We start from the raw sequence: 25,621 nt of genomic DNA on the forward strand, positions 1-25,621 counted from the left end.
TCACTGAAAACTACTAATCACTGCTTTTATTTTTGTATCCAAGGACACAACAAGGACAGGAAGGTTCTTTTGCTCTGTCAAATAAATATATTTAAAAGCTAGCAAACATCAGAGCAGAATTTTATCAAGCCTATAAAAGAGACGGCGGAAATGGATTAATGGTTATTTACAGCTATACAGAACTAATATATTGCAAGGGAAACATAATATAAATATATTCCAAGACTTTATTTTCAATACTTGACATTTCAAATTTTGAAAACATTAAAATTATTGTCAAACAAAACTCAGACCACATTAGCAATGGTTTAAAAAAGGGAGCAATTTAATCATTATAATACAGAGTGCTTTAAGAAGTTTTTAAACGTGTAAAAGAAAAAAACAGCTTAGTGCATTCAGTTATTACAGTCTTTACACTGCTTCTTTTTTAAAAAAGTTAACAGTAGTATGAAAAAAGCCACCCACAAAGCCAGCTGTCTGAGTGAAGAAATCAGCTAAATTGCAGCATTTTGGAATTACTAATAAAGCTATAGTTAAAAAATAAAAAGTTTATAAAAATGAAAGCAGCATGCATATTCAAGGCTTTTTCATAACATTTTCATTAGCTAACATTTAACCAAGAGCTTATGTTTATTATTCATTATATTAGATAAAATAAACTGGCCAAAGCCTACTACATCTGGTCATTCAGAAAAACATGTTAAAACCCAAAGCTAATTAAACCAAATAGTTCTTCTATGAAGAAAGCACATTTTGAAAAATGGTCCTATGGTCTCAAAAGAAAGGGTTCTTCTCAACATGAATAAACAGCACCTGTCTTTACAAAGTTTATAAGTTAGTCTGATCTTTCAGTCTCCTGATAGGGCGAGAGTTAACAGTTAACGCTCCCATGATTTATAAGTGCAAAGTTAACTTTTAACTCATTATGGTCAGTTCAGAATTTTTTCTCTATTCACTGAAATTGTTATACAAAGTAGAATTTCACCAAAAGATAATTCTTTAAAATTCTGAGCTGACCCCTGTACAAACATTTCTGATTTCCACATGATTGTAAGAAAACACTAAGTATATATTTACTACATGATTCTTTTTCACATTTTTGGTGCAGTATTTATTTCAGAGTTTCATCCTATCCAAATTCTCATGCCAGTTTCTTTTCCTTCTTCAATATTAACTCTCGTCAGTTCAATAAAAAGCAAATTGGCTTCTAATGAGAAAAGTAACAGAAGAATTACAAGTAGAAATAGTGGTATCCATAAATGTGTTTAAATGAAAGATCCAATTATTAAGGGCCAGTGATACCACAAAATCTTACTGTTCCACCATGTGTCAATAGGCTGCTTTTACACTTAAAATTGTATAAGCTCATGCACAACTTTTAATCTTAGTGCAGGGCCTGGTAGATAAGACATAGAAATAAATCAAGGTTTGGTTTTTTATTCCCATTTCTAACAATTTTTACTCTTTAAATGTTTGGTCACTCGAAGTTCTAAGCTTAATCACATATCAGAGTGTAGAGGCGATAAAGCCTATCTTACTAGACACAGAGTATTAAGCTGGACAAAATATGAGGACAAGCTCTAGTGGTCATTAAACCCCCTCAGAAAGTCTAAGATTCAGTATCTCTGCATCAATTAGAATAAAAATGTATTAAAATTGGAATTTTTACAAGTTGTTTTTTAATTAGTGTTCTATTTACATTGCAGAACTTCCACCAACTGCAGTAGTTTAACTTTGGCACAACATTAAGTTCCATTTCTTTTGGGTATTGGATCCTGTTTTTGAGAGTGTGTAAGCCCCAAAATGTTTTCAGTGTCATCAAAGATTGGGCCCATTCACAGTAAATCAGACATCTTGAGTTGAAGAATAGGTTCTCCTTCAACGTTTTAGGCAGCTATAAAAGAAAATAAAAGACTGAAAATTTAAAGTAAAGCACATTTTAATTTTTGTTACCTTTAGAAACAAAAATTACATGAAATTAATTAGTCATGAAAATACATCTTCTGTATTCTCTTATTAATAAAGATCACTTGTAACATACCTCTTATATAACGAATATGTGTGTGACTCACATACGTTGTGTGTATACCTATGTTCTTCATAAGCCAACTTGTTTATAAACATCTATCACCTTTATGTAATAACTTATACAAAATTTATTAGCAGGAATTATATATTCGTTGTCAGTATTTATAATAAACTGAAATCTAATAACTCCTGTATTTTTTTCTATTTATACACAAGGCTGCCATGTGCAAAAAATATATATGTACCTCACTTTCTGCAATAACTATTTTGGGAAAGTTTTGGTAGCTTATTTTTTTGTTAATTGAACCACATTTAAATGAAGAAATAACTGAGGAAATTTGTGGTGAACCCTCTTACAAGTGAAAAATTATTTTTTTAGCCAATGATATATGATAATGTATTTTATAATTTTGTGTATTTTAAAAGCAAAGCATGCCTCTATATGTACCACATGTGTTTCTGTACATATCATGTCTAACATAAATACTATTTAAAAAAAAAAACTGTAGCTGTATGTGAATTTTCTGACCACAATTAGTCTAAGTTACAGTGTTAATACATAACTTAGGAACATTCCACACAAATTTAAAATAAGGTCAAAGTAAACCATACAAAAAAGTTCACATTATTTTTAGAGGATTGCAACTCCCCACAAAATCACTGCGGAGGTTACAACAACAATTCACTGTAGCAACGAATTTGCTGATTTAATCTTGGCTGAGTGCACATTTCTGTGTTTAGCAATAAAAAAAAAAAAATGCCTGTTAAAAATATTTTATGTATCTGGGTCAGAAGAAAGCCTGTCCGGAAGACTTCTGATGTTAGGAAATGGATGGCTGCACTTCAGAATAGAGCTGCACCAAACTGCTTCACTTCCTGTGACTTACTACATGATACCCTAGATCCTGGGAGGAGATTTACACTGCTTGTTATTATACATTTTTAGTTTCACTTGTTCTTCTGTCCTAAAAATGTTAATAAAAATAAAACCTGGAAAAAGGATTGCTAAGCAGTAAGAATAGTGCCTTGTACATATTAAGCTCTCTATAAATAATTGTTAAAATAAATAAAGCCAGGAAGAAGACACGGGGGAATTAAGGAAAAACTGCACAGAATAAGAAAGCATAACATTAGAGGATGGGGTAGTGATGCCAAAAGACAACGGAATAAGAATGGTCCTTTGTAAAATGATAATGAGGCTTCATGCTCTCTTTCCTTCCTTACAGGTGGAAAACACTGCAGTAATTTCTGACAGCCAGATGCTCTCTGCATCACTGACAGACGTACGCAAACATCTCATGACAACTGCATTGTAGTCAAAGCAGTGAGCAGTGTACTTTTATCCGAAAACATTCCAAAACAGAGAATAGAAAAGAGTAATCATGCTATTGAATTACACAAGCGTTAAGAATTGAAGTCCAAATTCCAAATCAGATATCTGATTTGCAACTACAGTATAATTTCAATTAATCCACTTTACATAAGATTTAAGGAACATGCCAAAATCTTCTACATTTAAATCATATTTATTTACACTTCTAAAACTACAGAGATTTTTTTTCTTTTTAAGACAGAGTCTTACTTTGTCGCCCTTGGTAGAGTGCCATGACATCATAGCTCACAGCAACCTCAAACTCATGGGTTCAAGAGATCCTCTTCCTTAGCCTCCCGGATAGCTGGAACTACAGGCGCCCGCCACTATGCCTAGCTGTTTTTAGAGATGGGGGTCTTGCTCTAGCTCAGGTTGGTCTCAAACTCCTGAGCTCAGGCATCCACCTGCCTTGGCCTTCCAGAGTGCTGGGATTACAGGCATGAGCCACTGTGCCTCGCCTACAGAGATATTTTTAAACCAAATACAATGTCTGTGCTAGTAGCCAGTTTGTTTTACACCAAAGAATGAAAAGATATATTAGGTAATTGAGTTAACTGAATATGAAATTTGTTACTAGCTTTTTAATCTCTAAGACAGAAATAACTTATATCACAGTTTTCAAAAACAAATGCGACCTAAGCAAACATGAATTTATATATGGCCTAAAACAGACCTTTGATTTTTAATAAAAAATATATTAATAACTGAATACATAAAGCATTTTTAACTCCAGTTAAAAACCTATTAAAGTTTTGGGGGCAATATAAATAAGAAAAAAAGATACCCATTTTCATCTAGTTTCCTAAACTGAGCAATCCTCACCCCGTAAGTCTTGCCTTTGGTATATTCCACCTCCCCCTTTAGTTTTTGCTCTTGAATTATTTTCTTAAATAGGCAAAAAATGAAGTTTTAGTGAAGGGAGGGTTTCAAGAAGTACATTTCAATCATCTTTAATATTTGTTTGTGAGAATGGGTAACTTCCCCTCAAAAGAAGTAAAAAAGGTTTCCTATGAAAAATAATTAAAACAACAATAAACTCTATGTATTAAGTAGAGTGATCAAAATAACCAAGCTACTCACGATAATAATGTATCTCTTGCCTATACTAGTGACACCTAGGGTCTTCCTGGGAAAAGAAAACCTACTTTAGAAACAACTATCAAGGGTGAAGATGACATACAACAAGGTGACCACTCAAAACATGTGTGGCTGGTGAATATACACTCAGAAACTTACATTTCAGTCATCTGATTTAGAAAGCTTCCGCTTCACATGTCGTGGGGGTTCCCAAGTGTCACTATCATCTGTTTCTTCTTCATCTTCTTCCTGGTCGTCAATAACTTCCTCTTCCTCCTCATTTTCCTCAAACAATTCTATCCCTAACTCTGATCTTCTCTGTCTTTCTGCAAACCACTCTCTGACCTGCTCATAGCCCATGTGTGATTTGTTAACAAGTTCATCAAGGTCCTGCTCATTAAGAAATTTGTGCTTCAGGTAATAATCCTTAAGTATTGCAGTTCCAGTTTTAAATTTAATGAGTGACGGTCCCCTGTCCCAGTTGTTAATTCTTTTGCTTCCTCTAGGCCGCCCCCGAGGTCTTCCTCTTCCCCGTCCCTTGGGTCTCCCTCTCCCTCTTCTCCTAAGAGAAGACAGACCATTCATGCTACCCGAATTGGCGCTTTGATAGTAGTAGTACCATTTCAAGTTTCCATTTTTCCAAGCATAACGGGTATCTCCAAACCAACTCACTATGTCTGTTCTGGCAAGTCCGCTTTCTTTGGCCAACTTGTCATACTCTTCTGGTGATGGCCACTGTGTTCGAACAAATGCACTTTTGAGCATGTGCAGCTGCTCAGGTGTTTTTTTACAGATCTTGCCTGTACTCCCTGCCTTAGGTGCACCAGCTTCATCCCCAGGCGGAGTTTCCCCAGCTTCTTCTTTGGAACTACTTGCATTACTTTCATCGATTTCCATTTTCTCTTCCTTTAAAGCTTTTGATTTCTTCTTCTCTGTAAACCAAGCATCGATTTCTCTTCTAGTAAGTTTGGTTTGCGCTCTTAACCTATTTAATTCTTCATCTGTAAGTACAGAGTTGTTGAGGAAACTTGCCTGAAGGACGCGAAGCTGCTCTGCAGTTTTCTCTTTAAACTTTTGGGGAGTAAAGTCCGGAAAAGGGTTCCAGGATTGCTTATGCTGTGAAGTAACAACTGTTGGGGAGTCTGTGGTTTCATCACTGGAGTCTATAATGATGGTGGTGGAGGAATCGTTGTTGAGATGCAAGCACTGATTACTCTTTGAATTTCTCTGGTTGTACCTTGTGTCACTAAACCACTTTTTAATCTCTCCTTTCGTCAAGCCTGTTATTTTCATAAGTCTGACGATTTCTGAATCATGGGGAAACTGATTTTTAAGATAGCTAACTTTTAATTCTGCCAGTTGCTCTTTCGTCTTTTTCGCGCGAATGCCAAATGAATCGGGGTTTACCAGTGCAGTTTCATGTTTGACGTTGTGAGAAGCTGGAACTGCTGCTGGCGCTGGCTTTGTTTCTGCCACCGGCTGAGCAGCAGGTGCCTGACTTTTCTGTACATTTGTTTGGTTTGGAACCCCTGCCACCGTCAAGGCTATAGGTGCTGTTACTGGTAAGGTGTTAGTTCCAGCTACTTGAGTAAGAACCAGACCTGGTTGACCAACTATTTGGCATGTCTGTAAAATAGATGGTAAACCATTGCTCCCTGTAGAAATGTGTGTAGGAATAACAGTTATGGTCTGAGGTACGGTATGCACTGTTCCATTGAACTGTTTTCTTCTTGCCTCCTCTACTTCCTCGGGAGTCCAACTAACACCATGTTTTAGACGTTGGGCTGAAAACCATATCTTGATCTGTTCCTCTGTATATTTTGCTTGAGCAGAAAGAACCGTAATTTCTGACATTGTTGGATAAGGAAATTTGTTGTAGGTGTTAAGTAAAAGGGGGTTGTTATCCAATGCAGCATTATAGGTGGGAATGCTATTAACAGGGATTAAGACTTTGGGAATCAAATTAGAATTCTGCTGAGCTGACACAGCAGTTATCACCTGTGCTAACCCAGGAAGAACCGCTGTTGGGGTCACTACCGTGCTGGCAGTACTTGGATGTATTCTGTTTACAATGGAAGTACTTGCATTAGATTCAGAAGCTGAAGAACTGGGATTTTCTGTAATTTCTTCACGGTCTTGTTTGATTTCATTTTCCTTCTCTTCAGGAACCTCCTCGGCTGAGTTATGATGAACTGTAATCCGTTTGTTCTCTACTTTGTTTTTCATCATTTTCATGATAGGAGTTTTACTGATAGATATTCCCAAAGAAGAAACTTCTGTAGGTTCTGCTTGCTCAGAATTCTCTTCTTTAACAAAACTACCATCAAAAGTCAAATCATTTATTGTTTGTTCAAAGATTGTCTGGTTGTTACGTTTCACCATAGTCAACTTAAAATTCTCTTCTCCTGGGTGATATTTCAGATTATGCTCAGAAAGTGCATCATACCTTTTGGTAAGAAAATTGCATTCGACACAAACATAGGATGAATTTAGCACTACATTGGGATGTTCTGAATCCACATGAAAAGTAAACATATTTAGATCCGGAGTTTGAAAAGTACAGTATTTACATTCATAGCCACCTTCAACTTTTTTACTTTGCTGATTGTCAGAATCCACAGATTCGTGAACTTCTTCATCACTTGAGATACTCTCTGCTCTCGTGTTTTCTACAGGCGTTAGGACAGGAGGGCCTTCGTCCAAATCTGATATCAGCTCAAGGTCTGGATCTTGTTCACTGGCAAGGACCATGCACGGTGTTGTCGACTTTCGCCTGCTTGCCATTCTGATGTTATGGGGGAAAGCTCAGTGGCAATTAAAAAAGCATTGAGGCTTAAAACTGTTCAGTATTCTTCATATGGAAACAATGGCTTTGGGTTCTTCAAGTCCATTTTTGTGCTCGACAAGTCTCATTAGCAGCTTTCTCATTGTGCAATCAAGTAAAGAGCTTATTGTTGGCAGATAAAATACTGTTGAACTGCTGAAATTTTTGAAGCACAACTCCAATCACCTACATTAAAATAAATTTAAAAATGTTTTAAAATGAGTGACTTTGATCTTTTAGACAAATTATAGTTATATTTTACTTCTATGAAGTTGCTGGATAGCTCAGTTATAAAGATCTAAAATATGACCAGTATCAGAAAAAAAAGTCCTCTAAAGATCAAAATAGATGTCTCCAAGCAGACTCAGTGAAGGTCATGTACTGTACTTGTGGGTCAGATCCAAGCTTGTTTATCTGAACTTTTTAGCCAGCTACACATTGGAAGGCAAGGGGGAAAGGGTCTGCCTTGGCAAGCACACTATTATCAAGTGAGATGACAATGTGTCAACAAACAAGGAACTTTAAAACTATAGAGAGCAGTCACAGACACTAAAAAGTGAGGGCCATGAAGTGTACAAGAAGTTCAATCCTCCACTTAAGTCCTTGTCTTCCTACTGGTCTGTCTTATTCGCCCTAAAGCATGTTCTACTGAGCAAAAATAGCAAAGATGCAGGATGAACAATCAAAATTTCAGAAACATTTTCCTTCATCATTTTCCACAATGCTACCAGAATTAACAAAACATATCTAATCACATCAGTCTCCTGGTACAGGTCCCCAGTCCCGGAGGGATAAAGTACAAACTCCTTGAGAGACATCTAATTCCCTTCACAACCTGGCCTAACCTCACTTTGCTGCCTTCTCTCCTGCCCTCTTTCTCCTTCATTTCTTTATGCTGTTGGTGTCCTTCCTAGCTCACCAAAAAATGACTGCCCTTCCAGGGACACTCACCATACTTCAGACCCTTGCTAAACCCTCCCTTCAGCTAGCATACTTGTCTGTGCACTTGATCTCTCTGCCCTATAGATCACTGTTTTCCTTTCATTTGGTCCCATCTCCTCCCCTGATCATTTTCTAGTCTAGGACTTACCACATGGGAGGGAGTAAGGCTACATTTCTGTCCTCATGCCCCCACCCTTACTTGTGGTCTCCTTATTATGGATACAATGTCCCATTCTGTTTTTTTTTTTTTAAATAACAGCTTGCTATAATTTAGATGTCTGGCTCTCCGGTTTTGGGGATTAAATGTCTTACTTTTAATTTTATCTAGCATAAAAATACCAAAAATACCAAATTTTGTTTCTCTTCCTACTAATTCGCTACTCAAATTGGCTAGTAAGAATTTAAGCAGATGTAAACAAATTTTTAAAAGCTTAAATACTTCTTGGTAGAGTCATGAAAAATCTAAAATACTCATACATTATGTTATAATCTAGTGATGCACACCCCAAATTATGCTTTTGCCTTTGAAAACATTGACCTTGTCAATTTACTTAAGATTAAGTAAGTTACTTAAAAGACAGGCTTTTAAAAAAAAATTCAGTAGGCTTGGCGCTTGTAGCTCAGTAGCTAGGGCACCAGCCACATACACCAGAGCTGGCAAATTCGAATCCAGCCTGCCAAACAATGACAACTACAAACAAAAAATAGCCAGGCACTGTGGCAGGCACCTGTAGTCCCAGCTACGTGGGAGGCTGAGGCAAGAGAATTGCTTAAGCCCAAAAGTTGGAGGTTGCTGTGAGCTATGAGTTGTGATGCCACGGCTTTACCAAGGGTGACACAGTAAGACTCTGTCTCAAAATTTTTTTTTCAGTAATTCAAAAGACTAAAAGTCTGATTATCTCGGCTATTATAGTTGCCTCAACCTCTGGTTACTTCTATATCAAATCACATAGACTTGAGAAATAGTCATTCCTCTTTACTCCTAAAACTGCTCACTACAACCTACCTTCAAGTTCTCCATGATTTCCCTAATGAAATCAGGGTGGGTGTATTATTTAACCTATTTTTAAAGAGAAACTGAGAATTCCCAAAACAGCTTCAAAATTGGATCCAAGGGCTCAATTCTGCATAATATGTATAGTCTAAAAAAAAGCCCAAGGAGCAAACAAAGGAATCCTTAGGGTTCTAATTACAAAGTCATATTTTATACAAAACAAGCATCTTAGTAAAACTGCCCCATTTTTATGGAAGAAGAAATCCAGGCCCAGAGTAGTTATTCACACAGGCATTATAGTAGAGGGGGAAACCACAGGTTTTGGAGTCAACTCTAGAACTTAGTAGTTAGGTGACTGGAAAAGTTACTCATTCAACCTCAGTTTTCTCATCTCTAGAAACAAGATCCTTCAGTTAAACAAATTCATTCAACAACTATTTGTTTAATGTCAGGCACGTGCCAGGCACTGTGTTAGGCACTTAGGATGCAGTGGTGACCAAGATAGACCGACTGCGGTCTGTCAGGTACTAGCAGTGGAGCAAGGAAATCAGGCAGCAAACAATTACTAAGAATAACTATGATCAATGAAATTAGAGGAAATGTCAGCAACTGTAGAAGTACATTGCGGGAGGCTTCTAGAAATGAAGCAGAGAAAGCTTCCCTAGGGGAAGTAGAATGGTATTATCTACCTCAGAGGCTGAACAAGTAAAAATGCTTCCTCTACCCTCTCTAGTACACAGTAGGTGCCTAACTGATGCCATTTTCAGTCCCTCAAAAATTCTTTCAAAGAAAGAAAAAATACCATTTATTTAGTATTACAAACTCTCACTCTTTCTTTAAAAAAATATGACTTAATCAACCGACCAGGCACAAAAATTGAATGAAAAAGCAGAAGGAAAAATATTGGATAAGAATTTCTATTTCCTTTTGGAGGAGGGAGGGTAATGGGTGGGGCCACATGTACGGTGCATCTTAGAATGGGTACAGGCGAAACTTACTAAATGCAGAATACAAATGCCTACATACAGTAACTAAGAAAATGCCATGAAGGCTACGTTGAACAGTTTGATGAGAATATTTCAGATTGTATATGAAACCCGCACACTGTACCCCTTGATTGCACTAATGTACACAGCTATGATTTAACAATAAAAAAAAAAGAATTTCTATTTCCTCTCCCTCAGTCATTAAAGCACATTGGGACAGGAAAACGGCTGTACAAAAAGCACCATTAGCTGACAGGCATCACAACCTCTATTTGAAGGTCAACTAAAAACAGGGCTTAAAATCAATGTTGGGGAAGCTTACACTATTTGCCTGTAAAAAGGAGCCAAGAGGTTAGTTGCACAACTGAGGAGCTATGTATCCTTGCAATTAAAACAATTAAAATTAAGTCTGCCAATAAAAAAAAGTATGCTCCAAATGCATCCAGCACTGCATATAAAATTACTTAAAAAAATTGCATTCAGTTAATCTTTTAGGAGAAACATGTAAAAAAAGTGATCAAATCAATTAATTGTTATACTGACATTAAAAATGATAATCAAAAGAGTAATTAAGGAACATGAAAAAATGATCCATTTATTATGATGTTTTTTAAAAATTAGAACAAAATTTGCATGTTCATTATAATAACTGTTAGGAAATATGTATGTGTGAACAAAGACTAAATGAGAATATATAAAAAATGAAATTTTCATATGAGATTATGGGTGACGTTTTTATGTACACTATTTACAAGTTTTCTTTAATATTGTTAAAATATTGCTTTATTATAAAATACAACAAGCAATAGTTTCAAGGCCTTACAGTTATAAATAGGCTAGAATAGTTCTAGAATCATTTGTCTCAAGTTGGAAACAAAGTTTCTTTGCTATTTTTAAGGCAACAATGTGCTACATACATAAACATTTTTCTAGGGGTGCCGGACTTTCTCAGTATGTAAAGCATTCAGGTATATTCCAGACGGTTTCTGGAACTACTGCTCACACTCTCAGAGTCGATTGATTCTAAGAGCCCTCAAGATCACCCTTAATCTAGAGATCTGGTCAAGCCAATTTTTCACAGCTGTATCTGTATGCTGGCTCTACTCCTGAGGGTACAATGCTCTTCAGTCAACTCATGATTCTGCACTCATCAAAATAATTACAACAAAGTTTCTCTATAGAAATGCATTTAATAAAAGCAAAATTTATATCATCATGACATAAAAATGTTGGCAGTTCTTATAAAAGTTCTTTTTCTATGGTCAGAAAGTCTGCTTAGCTTTCCACTATATTTCTATAGCCCAACAAAGTACATACTGGGATCTAAATAAACAGGGTATCCATAAAGTTCATGTGCAATTTACTATGTTAAACTATTATATATTGCACATGAACTTTATGTCCACCCTGTATTTGCCGAAAATAATTTTTTTTGTTTCCTTTTTTGTTGAGGCAGAGTCTTACTTTGTCGCCCTGAGTAGATGTGATGGTGTCATAGCTCACAGCAACCTCAAATCCCGGCTTCCAACAATCCTCTTGCCTCAGACTCCCAAGTAGCTGGGACTACAGGTGCCTGCCACTATGCCCAGCTAGTTTTTCTATTTTCAGTAGAGATGGGGTCTCCCTCTTGCTCAGGCTGGTGATGAGCTAAGGCTATACATCTGCCTGACCTACCAGAGTGCTAAGATTATAGGTGTGCCCAGCCTCAGTAGATTAATTTTAATGGTAAAATCCTTACTAATAAAAATTACCTTAGTCATTACAGTATTAAAACATTCTCAGGTGTAAAACATTCTAGTCATTAAAATATAGCAGTGAATATTCAACAAACATTTACTAACTTCTAAGTTTGTTTTAATGGATTAGTTTAAGTGTTAATAGAGTATAATAAAAATTTGTGGATTACTTAAGGAAGATAAAAGGATTAAAATATTATTCCTGCAATAAAATTCAGGAGAAATGGGCATAGTTCTTGCAAAGATAGCAAATGTAAATTTGTACTTAGCACAGTTACTTTTCTGTTCCATGAGAAAACTATACATTAATGGTATCCTACTACATTTTGAAAAGATTAAAAAGTCCTCAATGTAGTACACTATAAGAAGTTAGTAGACTGTTTTACATTCCGTGCTTACTACTAAAAAAATTCTAAAACTTTTTATAATTAATCAGAGCTATAACTGCCCTGAAGACTTGGGTTTTTGGCCTGTCTTTTACTTCAAATTAAATGATTAACAGATAACAGTATGTTGGCCTAGTTGCCACAAAACCATGTGATTTTGGTAAAGATTTTATGGGAATAAAAACAGACTGTTTTTTACACAAATTCTGGGTCAAGTAAGAACATTTAGAAGATACTAAATGTATCTTTAGGATACATTTTTTTAGGATCATGTTAGCTTTGACCTAGCATCAACTAAATGAAACTGTTCTTAGCTAAGTAGCAAAAACACACACAAATGAGAATTCTGGGGAATCAGCATTTTCATATATACACCCTGAGAATTCTTAGGACTTTGTATTCTGATTTCACGTCTCTCTTTTTGAGTCAAGAGTTCTATTTAGCCAGCTGAAAATACTATTTTTACATGTTTGTATTCAAACTAAAGGTTGCAAATCTAACAAAGCCACCGAGTGCCTAAATAGTAGGAAACAAAGAATAACAAGTTCAAATTAAAACAAAGGGTATTAACCATGTTAAAAAAAAAAAAAAGTAGCTTTTACACCCTTAAGGCATTTTTAAAGTTAAAATGTAAATATATTTAGAAGTAATAATCAAGTTATTAAAAAAATTAAATTAGGGGCATTGCCTGTGGCTCAGTGAGTGGGGCACCAGCTCTATATACCAACGGTGGTGGGTTCAAACCTGGCCTTGGCCAAACTGCAACAAAAAAATGGCCGGGTGTTATGGCAGATGCCTGTAGTCCCAGCTACTTGGGAGGCTGAGGCAAGAGAATCGCCTAACTCCAAGAGCTGGAGGTTGCTGTGAGCTGTGACACTACAGCATCTACTAAGGGTGACAAAGTGAGACTCTGTTAAAAAAAAAAAATTAAATTAGGTATTTTACAACCCAAATTGGTATCCACAACAAATGTTTTTAAAGATCATTGGTAACCTAGATCATTACCTGAAAGATAAATCTTGAGAAAATTGCCCAAAAAAAATCTCACAGCAATAAAAAGTCAAGTTTTAAAGTGAATACAGAGACAGGAATGAAAGTGATAATAAAAGTGAAAGCATCTAAGAAACTGTAGCTAGGGGCTCACGCCTGTAATCCTAACACTCTGGGAGGCTGAAGTGGGTGGACTACTTGAGCTCAGGCATTCCAGACCAGCTTGAGCAAGAGCAAGACACTGTCTCTAAAAATAGCCAGGCATGGTGGCGGGTACCTGTAGTCTCAGCTACCAGGCTGAGGCAAAAGGATCACTTGAGCCCAAGAGTTTGAGGTTACAGTAAGCTATAATGCCACGGCACTCTACCCAGGTGGACAAAGTGAAACTCTTGTCTAAAAAAAAAAAAAGAAAAAGAAACTGTGGCTAAAGATATTCTAACTTCAGAGGACCTCTCTGCTGAGAAAGATTTAGGCTGAAAGGTCAGGAAAACTCTATCCTCCCTACCTGTTTTTTTACACCCAATAAAGTGAACCTCAATGATTAAAAGAAGAGTGCTCACTTTAGCAGCACATATACTAAAAAAATTGGAATAATCAGAGAAAATTAGCATGGCTCCTGCAGAAGGATGACATGCAAAGTCATGAAGCAGTCCATATTTTTGCACAGTACATTTGTAGACAAATTTATGATACTTCTGTGTTATAAATGTCTACAATTCTGTGAATGTCAAAGTTAGTTGGAGTAGTTCTTCAATTATATTTACGTGAGTTGTAAATATGTAAATGCCTAAATACAAGTTTAGGTAATCTTCCAAAATACAAAGCACTCTCAGATATCAGTGAGTTTGAATTATTGATAAGTTTGAATTATTGATGAAATGTTGAAAATGTTAAGTGTCTGATTTTATACAAGCTTATTTTTGCGGGGGGGAAAAAAGGATCAAAAGCAGAATCGACGGACAGATTTCTCCGGGCAAGCTCTGAGCCCAGATTTGAGGGGTGAAATATCTTTTTGAAAGGTCTCTGTCTAGGACCTTCCACCCGCAGTTGGCATGTAGGTAGGTACACGATATAATGAGAGTGACACATAAACTAGCACTATCATGAATCTCCTATCTCATTAGTAGTTTGTGAACATGATCCAAAACTAATTTTCTGATTTTGCCTACTTTTCTCAAGAAGGCGTGTTAAGTCTTTCACAGTAGTCTAACACAAGAACGCTATTCTTAGTTCCAAGTGAGATAATCTGTGAGAGCCTGAGAAACCATTCATTTGTTCATTATTTTCCCTATTTATAAAATAAGTGAACTGTCACCCACTTTATCGAGAATACAATGATTCGATTTTAAAAAATACTTTGAAAAATAATAGTAATTAGTATTGATAATATCAACTTGTAAGAACTCCATCAAATTTTTAAAAATGAAAGTGAATTACCGTATTAATGGTTTTGGATCTTTCTTAATATTGTCTGGAATCATCTAGAATAAATAATTACTAAACTATAAATATTTCAAACATAGTATATAATCTAATGCTTCTTATTAAAGGCAATTAATCATGGCGGTGCCTGTGGCTCAGTGAGTAGGGCGCCAGCCCCATATACCGAGGGTGGCAGGTTTGAACCCGGACCTGGCCAAACTGCAACAAAAAAAATAGCCGGGCATTGTGGTGAGTGCCTGTAGTCCCAGCTACTCAGTAGACTGAGGCAAGAGAATCGCCTAAGCCCAGGAGCTGGAGGTTGCTGTGAGCTGTGAAGCCACGACTCTACCAGGGGGCGACAAAGTGAAACTCTGTCTCAAAAAAAAAAGCCAATTAATCAGTCACATAAACAAAATGTAAGATCAATTATGTACAAATACATTCAACTATTCAAATATTGGTATGGTTGATCCAAATAAAAGCATTTAATGAACATCTTAATTTTTATAATTATAAATAACTATTATTAGTAGCTTATATATTGAAGATACAATTTTGGGAATTTTTCTTGCAAATCTTCAAGCATTTTTCTGGACATAGGCAGAAAAATGGTAAAATTCTAGATCAATTTTCCCACAATAAAGGTCCCTGCTCTCATGATGTTCCTTTGTTTACCTGTTATTACAGCATCTGATACAGTGCCTCACAAACAGCAGATTTCAACAAATATTAGTTGAAAAATCAATTATACTGCATAAGATTTATTCTGGAAGTATGATGCTGTTTCCTTTGAAATTAAAGCAGTCAATATGCCTATGGTTTTTAAACTTTGAAAGTGTATTTTTATCAAAAGTGTTCAGTATATATCTGTTGCTTTTTAAGGAAAGCTTTTAAAAACTTTAGCCAAACTTTGTATCACAGTATGCAAAGTGAGTACATTTGGTTATCAAGACAATGAAACACATACTTGCCACAGTTTCTTCAGCATTCTGTTCTTTGTAACAGAAGGGTGTCCCTTCTACTTAGGGGGTGTTGAGCTCAGGCCATCATTGACCAATAGGTCCAAAGTAGAGGTCTTCTCCTACAAAAAAAGTAACATCATTTGATTAGTCTAAGTATGAATTAGCTTTAGTTAGGAAATTTTACAGTTTATGCCTTGGCTTTAAAAAAAATAAATGTAATTCTGAAAAACAATTATTTTCTCATAAAAATTTTAAATGGGCCATCTAAATGCCAAACTCAACACTGGTAGAAGATACAAAATTTAAAACTACCCATTAAAAAATTCTATTTATATTATACTGAACCAAGTAACTTTTAGACCATTTTCAATAAAATCTCCAAATGTGACTATACACAGTCTGTGAAGTGAAAGTTGACATGTAGGAATTTGGAATTCTTTAAAATTAGTACACAAAGGTTATGAAAAGACAACTTAGGTATACTAAGAAATGGGAGTAGGTATATATGTTTATATATAAACCTGATATTGGTATACTAATTTACTGTGTATTAATTGGAAGGGAGAAGATTATTATTATTAATTTAAGCCCCCAATAATAATTGAAATAAACTAGTGGTACTCTACCCCAAAACATGTGATTTTCTAACAGAATGACTGGTGTTGAACTACATATCTTTAGCGGGAAAGCTACTGAATGGTTTTACAATCAGTGCATTATAAAGCATCAATACTGTGTAATCAAACAAATTGAAAGTCATTCTCAGGAAATTCAGATTAATGTCTAAAAATGTTGTCATAGTATATAACCCAGAAAAATTAAACCAACCAGAAAAATTTAATGAAAACTGCAATTGCTTCCCTTGTTAGAATGACAGTAAATAATGCCTTTGAAGTGTTAAAGAATTTTTCTTGTTATTCTTTAAGCACTGATACTCTGTTAGCTAAGTCAATAAATAGTAAGCAAAATTAATTTCCCCAAATACCTTATTTTTTCATTAATGCTATTATTACATACAAGTTTACGAAGAACCTTCTTAAGTCTAAAAATAACAGAAACATACTAGTCCTCTAATAAAATACTTCTATGTTAAGTTACAGCTTAGGATGAATAATTATGCTATTTTCATGAAATGCAAAAGAGCATTTTCCTAAAAGGCTCAATGAGGCATCCATCCTGCTATCTCTGTGGCCTGGGATTCTATAACTTCATTTCCTGGTATCTCCCTCATCAATTACTCCTTAGCCACTCATCTATAGGATGTGGACGCTTATAAAAGATAGGAAATAGCTGCCAAAGAGGGAAGGTTCTTGTCCAAAATGAATTATTAATATTTGTAGGAAATTGGTAACCTATTTCAATCCATTCTTTTTTTTGAGACAGTCTCACTCTGTTGCCCTGGGTAGAGGGCCGTGGCATCATCATTGCTCACAGCAACTTTGAACTCTTGGGCTAAGCCATCCCCTTGCCTCAGCCTCCCAAGTAGCTATGACTACAGGCAGCCACCACCAAACCTGGCCAGTTTTTCTATTCTTAGTAGAAAAGAATAGAAAAACAGAGATAGGGTCTCGCTGTTCTTCGGGCTGGTCTCCAACTCCTGAGCTTAAGCAATCCACCCACCTCAGCCTCCCAGGTATGAGCCACGGCGCCCAGCTGAATAAGGCTCTTGACAGGGGCTTCCAAGACATGCAAAGGCTCAAGGCTACTAGAACCAACAAATGAGCTAGCTCTTCAATACTTATGAATTAAGATCACATTTGCTTAATGTTATTTCAGTCCTGATACTAGGATTACTTTATCTCAAACATATACAATATATAATAAAAACAAACAAGTTGTTCTAACTGTAGATAGATTATAAATAAAGTCTAAGAGCATAAGTTCTGGAACAGATCCCATTCAAACTTAGCACTGTCACTCACTAGCTGTGTGGCTTTAGACAAGTAACTTAGCCTATATGTGTCTCAATGCACTCATGCATAAAATGAGGCTAATAATAGTACATAATAGGGTTGTTGTAAGGACTGAGAGAATACATGTAAAGTTTTTAGACTGTTTCTTGATAATTAGTAAGAACCAAAAAAAAAGATAATTAGTAAGAACCCAATGAATGTTAGCAAAGGAAGTCTTCAAAATTTGCCACATGTTGACAAATGGTAAAAATTTTTAAAATCTAGGTAATAATCAACTAATAAATGTTATTTGTCATTTCATACTTTTCAGCATATTAAATCATGCTGGAACAAGCTAGGTTTAAAAGGTAGACAGTAATCAATCATGATTCAACCCTCCCCCCAACACACACACTTTCTCTGACCTTAGCTTCAAAATGATTTATTATCGTATGACATATTTTAAGGGGTATTTCATAGAACTAACAAATGTTTGATAAAAATAATCTTATCATAGAAAGGAAAAAAGGAGGAGAAATTGTTCCCTTCTCATCAGCCCCCCAACTCCCAAATACAGGCCATGCTCATCAAAGTTATAACAAACTTCTTTTTGACAATATTGGATTGTAAAAGAGAATAAAGGAATAAACTTAGGATAAAATAAAAACATAATTATGAGTGAAGTGCTTAGAAATATCATAACCTCCTATTTGTTCATTTCTTGCAACCATCAAAAAAGGAGAAAAAAGCCTTTTAGGAAAGGGAAAAAAAGGAGTCAGAAATCAAATGTAAAATCTATGAAATTACCAAAACGTAATGACAGTTATTTTATTTAAAATGATAAATGTATATATAATTTGACTACCACCTTAATATTTTTATTTTGTTAAGATAAGCTCCGATAATATGATATTTAAATATCTAAAATCAAAAACTGAAAATAAAAATCCTGCATTAAAAATGATTTATTGAATGGACTTCCTGGAATACATGTTATTTTTAAGCTGTTCATATATTCTTCTTCCTTTTTTTCTTTTGGAAAGTTTTAAACATATATACTTCTTTTCCAGAGTATTTCATCTATTTGCTTAGGCCAAAAGTATATATTAATGTTTCTTAAATACATTAGAGGATACTAATTATATAAAATGCCAAAATTAAGCATCTTTTAAGCCAAAACCTGGTGACTATATAACAATTTACATATTAATATCTATTTTAAAAATAAACTATATAAAATACAGACCTCCAAAACATAACACAAATGTATTAGTAATCTAAATCGGCAACTTCATTTATGGAGATCTGGTTATTCCTGACTATAAATACATCAGAGCAACAAGGACACAATAAAGTATGTCAGTAATAGTACAAAAACATTGACTCTTATTCAAAGGCTAGTATCGCAGTTTTTTCAAAGAAATATAACTTACTTTTGAAATTACATAGGATTATTTAAAGGATTTTAAGTTCAAAAAGCATGTAATGCTGGCTATTACACAGTCACCAAATAACTGCATTGACTATGATATTAGATTAAAAAGTAGCTTTAGGTATTTTTTTTTTTAGAGACAGAGTCTCACTTTATCGCCCTCAGTAGAGTGTCGTGGCATCATAGCTCACAGCAACCTCCAACTCCTGGATATATGGGGCTGGCGCCCTACCCACTGAGCCACAGGCACAGCCCTGAACTTTCAATATTGTTAATATTAATGTAAGTGGAATCTTTTGGGCCCAAATCTAAAATGTGACAACATAAATAATAGGACTATTTTCTTATACATTTGTGATCATTTTAATAATTTTATTTTATTATTAATTAATTTATTTATTTTTGTCACCCTCGGTAGAGTGCTCTGGAATCATAACTCACAGCAACCTCAAACTCTGGGGCTCAAGTGATCCTCTTGCCTCAGCCTCTAAGTAGCTGGGACTACAGATGCTTGCCACAATGCCCAGCTATTTTTTTCAGAGAGGGGTCTCGCTTTTGCTCAGGCTGATCTCAAACTCCTGAGCTCAAGTAATCCACCCGCCTTGGCCTCCCAGAGTTTTGTGATTACAGGCGTAAACTACCCGCACCTGGTCCATTTTAATTATTTTATTTATTTATTTATTTTTTTGAGACAAAGTCACCTTATCACCCTTGGTAGAGTGCCGTGGCATCACAGCTCACAGCAACCTCAAACTCTTGGGGTCAAGCGATTCTCTTACCTCAGCTCCCGAGTAGCTGAGACTATAAGCGCCCACGACAACACCTTCTTATTTTTAGAGACGAGGTCTTACTCTGGCTCGGGCTGGTCTCAAATGTGTGAACTCAAGCAATCCAGCTGCTTGGCCTCCCAGAATGCTAGGACTATAGGCATGAGCCACCACGCCTGGCCCATTTTAATAATTTTAAAAGTACTTTCTCTTAAGTATTAAGCCATAATTTACAACCAAGTCTCAAATATCACATTTAGTGCTCAGTTAACATAAAAAGAAAATATATGACACATCATAACATTTCCTTTGTCTTAATGTGGAATATAATACAAAAGGAAGAAAAATTTCCAAAATGAGGGTGTCACCTAAAGTAATTGTAAAACTTTATTCACATTTATTGAAAAAAAAGACCTTACAAGTATGATCAAAAGTGAAATAACTGCTACATAATTTGTGAACTACCCTCCAAATCCAGTGAAATTATAAGCTCAGCCCTAAAGCAAAGAAATCTATAAGTAGTAAGTCTTCCCCAGCACAAACACATTTATGTTTTCAGCCTTAGCATATTTTCAAACCATCTGGCATCAATGCCTCTCTGGTTCACCCAGCCTAATCTGTTCAGAACTGAATACTGTATAAAACTAGAGCTACATGTACACTGGGGAAACCAAAGAACAGCACACATGTCTGATGTTCCAAATGTTAAGTTCTGCACTAGTTTATACTTGAACTGTATCTTTAAAACATTTCCACTAACGACGATAAAGGTCTTTTGAAAATACAAGAATGGCCATCCCCTCCTACAGCCTGCAGCGGCAGTCACTCCTAGACACATCTCTGGTGAAGCTGCAGCTCTGCCACATGCTGGTGGAGCCCAACCTCTGCCGCTCAGTCCTCATAGCCAACACAGTCCAGCAGATCCAGGAGGAGATGACCCAGGATGGGACGTGCATGTGGCTGCATCCCAGAGCACAGGCCAGGCTCCCCTCGACCACCTGGTCTCCACAGACATCCTGTGCCACGCAGCACAGGAGCAATTAGGGGCGTGCCCTGCTCCTGGTGTAGGAGATGGCCATGTGCTAAGCCCTGAACTTTCTGCAGTCCCCTCAGCACAGGTGCCAAGGAACCTTCAGGACAGCGTCTGGAAAATGGACAGCCCTCGGGAAAATAGAGGAAGCACTTTCAGAAGTCACTAGATCAGATCTTTGAAACACTGGAGACCAGAAGCCCTGGCTCTGAGGAAGAGTTGTTCTCAGACATGGACAGTTCCTACTATGACTTGGACACCGTGCTCACGGGGATGGTGAGCGGTGCCAAGCTGGGACCCTGTGATGGGCTCCAAGGCTTGGTCCCAGCAGCTGCCTCACCCCTGCCCCTCTAGCTGCAAGTCTGACCTGGGCGAGCTGGACCACGTGGTGGAGATCCTGGCAGAGACCTGAGGCAGAGGCTACAGCCGCCACACAGTGCTCGTGGTCAGTCTGCAACCTGAGGATGCCGAGCACTCGATCCGCAGAAGAAAGTTCTATGTGGCCTGCAGCCAGCGGGGTCTCTAAGCCTCAGCCTGGTCATAGTGGCTTCCTACCTGGGGCCAGTCTTGATATCTATCCCCCACAGCCTGGCCCCTCGTCCCTTTTTGTGTCCTGGCTGCAGCCACCACATAGAACAGTGAGCCACAAACTGCATCAACCTCATTTAAATTTAGACAGGTGAATTTTGAAACATATAAAATTAAGTTTTGTATGTTTTAGGTCAGTATTTCGCCTTAAGAGATATTTTTTAAACTTTTAATACTTTACCTCTTTAGATTTTTTTCAGCTATTTTCTTAAAAGTATATTTTTTCTATGAACATTCTCTGCTGGTACATTAGAAACTTTTATAGCAAAACACTTGCATTGCAGTTGGTGTATTTCATTTTTTGGAGGTTTAATTAAATTAAATAAGATTAAAAAAAGAAAACACAAGAATGGTTCAAGAAATCTCTGAATCATTGCTATCATCGGTTACCCAAGTCTTACTTTAATTATTTTTCCGCATCTTAATCTTGATTGTTAAATAAAGCACTTGAAAAGGTACTTCAACAAAAAGATTATTCATTGGCAAATGAAATGCTAACTTTTTATATTAAAAGGACTGAAGATGATACATTTTACTTTACATAAAATTAGTCTGCTTAACCCTAAAATGCTTTGAGAAAGGACAGAAAAACTAAAGGAAAAAATACTCATGAAAGCTTTTTCTTTTATGTCCTGTTTCCGCATTATTGCCATTGGCAGCGCTACTATTTTTCTTTTTTGCTTAAAATCAGGATTCAGAATTGCTACTTTAGAAATTGAAATATTCCATGGGTATAGAACCAACTTCTGCTCACCCTTACTACCAGCATAAAAACAAACGACTTTTTCAGGATAATTTTTCAAAAACAAAGATTCACGTAGCACCATATAACACAAATCAAAGCTTTCAGACAAAGACTGAGAAACAATGACCAACAGCAACAATCCACAGGTGCACTTAAGTATAGATACACACAAACATGGAGACCCTAACTCAACAAATAATCACCATTCCTACGGGGAAAACTGCTTCTTCCTCCCTACTGGTGAACCACTGTCTACTCCCCAATCTTGTGATTTTTCCCTTTTCTGCTATTGCTTTAATCTCCAAGAGAATCACTTCTGCCTTTCAAATTACGTGGATTGTCCACCTAATCATATCACAAATTTTCTCTGTCTGTCCTTAGCTTTTTCTCTCAAAGATTAGCTCTTTGTGTCTTTTTTTTTTGAGACAGAGTCTCACTTGTTGCCCTCGGTAGAGTGCAGAGGTGTCACAGCTCACAGCAACTTCAAACTCTTGGGCTTAAGCGATTCTCCTGCCTCAGCCTCTCAAATAGCTGGGACTAAAGACGCCCGCCACAATGCCCGGTTATTTTTTGTTGTAGTTGTCATTGTCGTTTAGCAGGCCCGGGCCGGGTTCGAACCCGCCACCCCGGTGTACGTGGCCTGCGCCCCAACCAGTGAGCTCGGCAGTAGCCGAGCCTCTTTGTATCTCTTTTTAAAGAGCTGGGGTGAAATGACAGAAAAGCCCTGTGGAATTCCGGTTCCGCTCAATCTCTTCCTTATATTCCTCATCTATCACTCCTAGTCCCTTTTGCTAATTCCCCTGCCCTAAGTCTCTTCACTAACCTAAGTACGTCCATCAGAGTCTTTTCCTTCTTCAGGGTTATGCTCTTTCCTTACTGTTACCCACAGGGGAGAAGTGGGAAGAGGTATTAAAACAAAGAATTACAAGTTCCCTTACCTTCAACTTTGGTGTAAATACATAGGGAAAGGGCATCTGCTAGGGCTCTTCTTTCCTGCCCTTTGGCCCTGTTCCTCTCACATCTTTCTAGTCTTTTTTGGTTCCAGGAAGAATTAGTAGATCTGTCCCTTTATGCCCTAAGGCTTGGAGGATTCCCTGGGTCAGCATTCCCCCTCAACTTAACCCCCCCGCCAAAAGGGACAGAGCACATTTCTACCTTCTCTAATTAATTTCTCCCTAAATCTCACAGCTTCCTTAAAATCATAATGTAGTTCTTAAGGTCTCAACTCTGAGTCTTCCCCAAAGCGGAGACACAGCCTGGCCCAGAAATTGGTGCGCAGCCTTCCCTGAACTGGGAATACAGACTTCCCCCCAAAAGGTTTGAGAGGCTCTACCCAAAGTCAGTACACTCAGCTCCAACAAGAGAATCTCTCCTTACTCTCAGGAAGACTGAGTGCCCACGAGGTGGCCACACGTCCCCGGAGGGCAGCGCTCCTGATTTCCCCTAGGACTCCCCACATTACTGGGGTCTTGCATCTCTGCGTCGCCCCCAGCCCAAGGAGACCCAGTCTTCACTCTCCTCAACAATCCCAAATTAGTCAGTCCTCTCTCAAGAAGGGGGATGGGACTGAGATTTTCCCTCCCGGCTTCCAAGCTCCGTCCACGGCTGCAGAAACCCGGAGAGTGCGAAGGAGGCTGTGGGTCCGTCCCTCCGCGGCGACTGACCAGCGGCGAGGCAGGCCCCGTCCCTCCCCCTCGGACGCCTGGCGCTGGGTCCACCCCGCCACCCGGGACAGCGAGCCGGCTCAGTCCCGGTGGTCTCTGCCCTGGAACCGCCTTCCTCCCGCGCCGCCCGCCTTTCCCGGCTGGCCGAGCTCTGCGCCCGGGGTTCCCACCCGCAGCCCAGGATGCGGGGCTCGCTGGTGGCTAAGCTGGCTCGCGCCTCTACCTGCAGGGGCCGCCGCGCCTCTCAGCGCCCCGCCGCCGCCATCTTGCATTTCAAACCGGCTGCACTTTTCAGGGAGTCAACTCTGACCTGTGAACCCTAAACCCGGAACAGCTTGGCGAGCCCGCAGACGGGCCTCCGCAGCTCTGGGGCCCCCGCGGGACGTGAGGACCGGGGGTGGGGGTGTAAGGAGAGGCTGAGCTCAGCGGCCGTCCGAGGGTGGAGGAGGAGGGGAGAGAGCCGGCCGAGGCGGGGCCCTCCCGCGCGCGCGCCCTCCGCCCCCCCAACCCCGCGCGGCGCCCGGCTCTCCACGCCGTGATCCAGCTGTTCCACTAGGGTCCAACTCAGCTTCTATCCCAAGAAACGGCTCGCCGCCGGAGGTAGGGAACCGCCCCGCCCCCTGTCAACAGAAGCCCCGCCCCGTCCGCGGAAGCCAGCCTTCTCCGCACTCGAAACGGCCCCGCCTCTAGCCAGAGATAGCTCCGCCCGCCGTCTGCAGAAGCCCGGTCTTCTCTCCGGCCATTCCAAAAGGCAGCTCCGCCTTCCTAATGTCCCCGCAGGATCTTGAGGGCCGGGCCTGCACTCCTCCACTGAGACGCCCCTTGTCATGCCACGCCCCATCCCCTGGTGGCAGCAGAGCCCAAGCCCCGCCCCGGCACAGCCCGCTCACTGTCAATGGGCTCCCGCTTTTCCGAGGTTGGCCCTTTCGGGCCCGAGGCCCCGCCCTCTGTCAAAGTGGCCGCGCCTCTTGTCGACTGCAGTGCCACCCCTTCTTGCCTCGGGTCCCCACGCGACCTCTAGCCGCGTCTCCACCCTTTGACACCACAAGTTCAGTCCCACCTCACTTTGAACCGCCCTGTGAGACGGACCCTCCGCTGCCTCTGCCCTAAGGAGTGACTTGCTCTCTGCGGGGCTTTCTTTTCGAGCAGCGGTCTCCACTGCCGGACCCTGCGGCTGGGGCCCGCTGAGGACCCAGGATTTCGGGAAAACTGGACGGCGTCACCGCACCGCACCGCCCCCTCCCTTTCCTTCAGCCCCACATCGTTGTTAAAATGAGGAAAGGGAAACCGCTCACCCTCCGGGCTGCTCCGCGCGCATTCCCGGCCCTGGACGTGGGAGAGCTCTTTGGCGCCTTGACGTTGATTCCCCACCCCCATCCCGGTTGGGGACCCTTTGTGCTTTGACAGCAAGGCTCCGCTGAGCCACATTAATCCTAAAATATGCACTTGCTTAAAGTGAAAGTCTGATTGTTGAAATCAATATACACCAGTCTTTTCATAGGTGGGTTTCATCTTAGAATCCTAGAACTCGTGTATGCTGAGGCTTAATGATCTCATAAGCAGAAGTACTCAACCCTGCTGTACCCAACACCCGTTATTTACAACAAAAATTTTAACACCACTTTACTCTCCTGGAATTAAATTTGTAATGTAAATTACCTATACAAATAATATCAAGAAATCAATGTAATGTTCTAGCAATATAAAGGCAAAAGAGAAAGTAGTTTATAATAAAACACTATACAAAAATAAAAATCAATACATACTAATATCAATAAAAGTAT

At 38.7% G+C, this 25,621-nt stretch overlaps 1 protein-coding gene, 1 non-coding gene and 1 pseudogene across 4 annotated transcripts; 2 read left to right on the forward strand and 1 right to left on the reverse strand.

The window, feature by feature from the left end:
- On the reverse strand, nt 1–24,396 carry ZHX1 (zinc fingers and homeoboxes 1). Of its 3 annotated transcripts, XM_053559377.1 has the most exons (5): nt 24,061–24,396; nt 23,112–23,254; nt 15,725–15,838; nt 4,637–7,487; nt 1–1,894 (listed from the first exon to the last, which is right to left on the reverse strand). In XM_053559377.1, the coding sequence occupies exon 4, from the start codon at nt 7,259–7,261 to the stop codon at nt 4,640–4,642; it is 2,622 nt and encodes an 873-aa protein (XP_053415352.1). In that variant the 5' UTR covers nt 7,262–7,487; nt 15,725–15,838; nt 23,112–23,254; nt 24,061–24,396; the 3' UTR covers nt 1–1,894; nt 4,637–4,639. The 3 variants fall into 3 exon arrangements, with proteins under 3 accessions (XP_053415352.1, XP_053415351.1, XP_053415353.1); XM_053559376.1 differs by lacking the exon at nt 23,112–23,254; XM_053559378.1 differs by lacking the exon at nt 23,112–23,254 and having other exon boundaries at nt 24,148–24,190.
- LOC128564110 (U6 spliceosomal RNA) lies at nt 13,888–13,996 on the forward strand. The gene has a single exon (XR_008373991.1). It is a non-coding gene; the product is annotated as a U6 spliceosomal RNA (small nuclear RNA).
- LOC128563869 (cell division cycle-associated protein 4-like) lies at nt 19,862–21,252 on the forward strand (annotated as a pseudogene).
- Nucleotides 24,397–25,621: the final 1,225 nt, after the last annotated feature.

Source organism: Nycticebus coucang, chromosome 13, assembly GCF_027406575.1.
Source record: "Nycticebus coucang isolate mNycCou1 chromosome 13, mNycCou1.pri, whole genome shotgun sequence".
Taxonomy (NCBI): domain Eukaryota; kingdom Metazoa; phylum Chordata; class Mammalia; order Primates; family Lorisidae; genus Nycticebus; species Nycticebus coucang.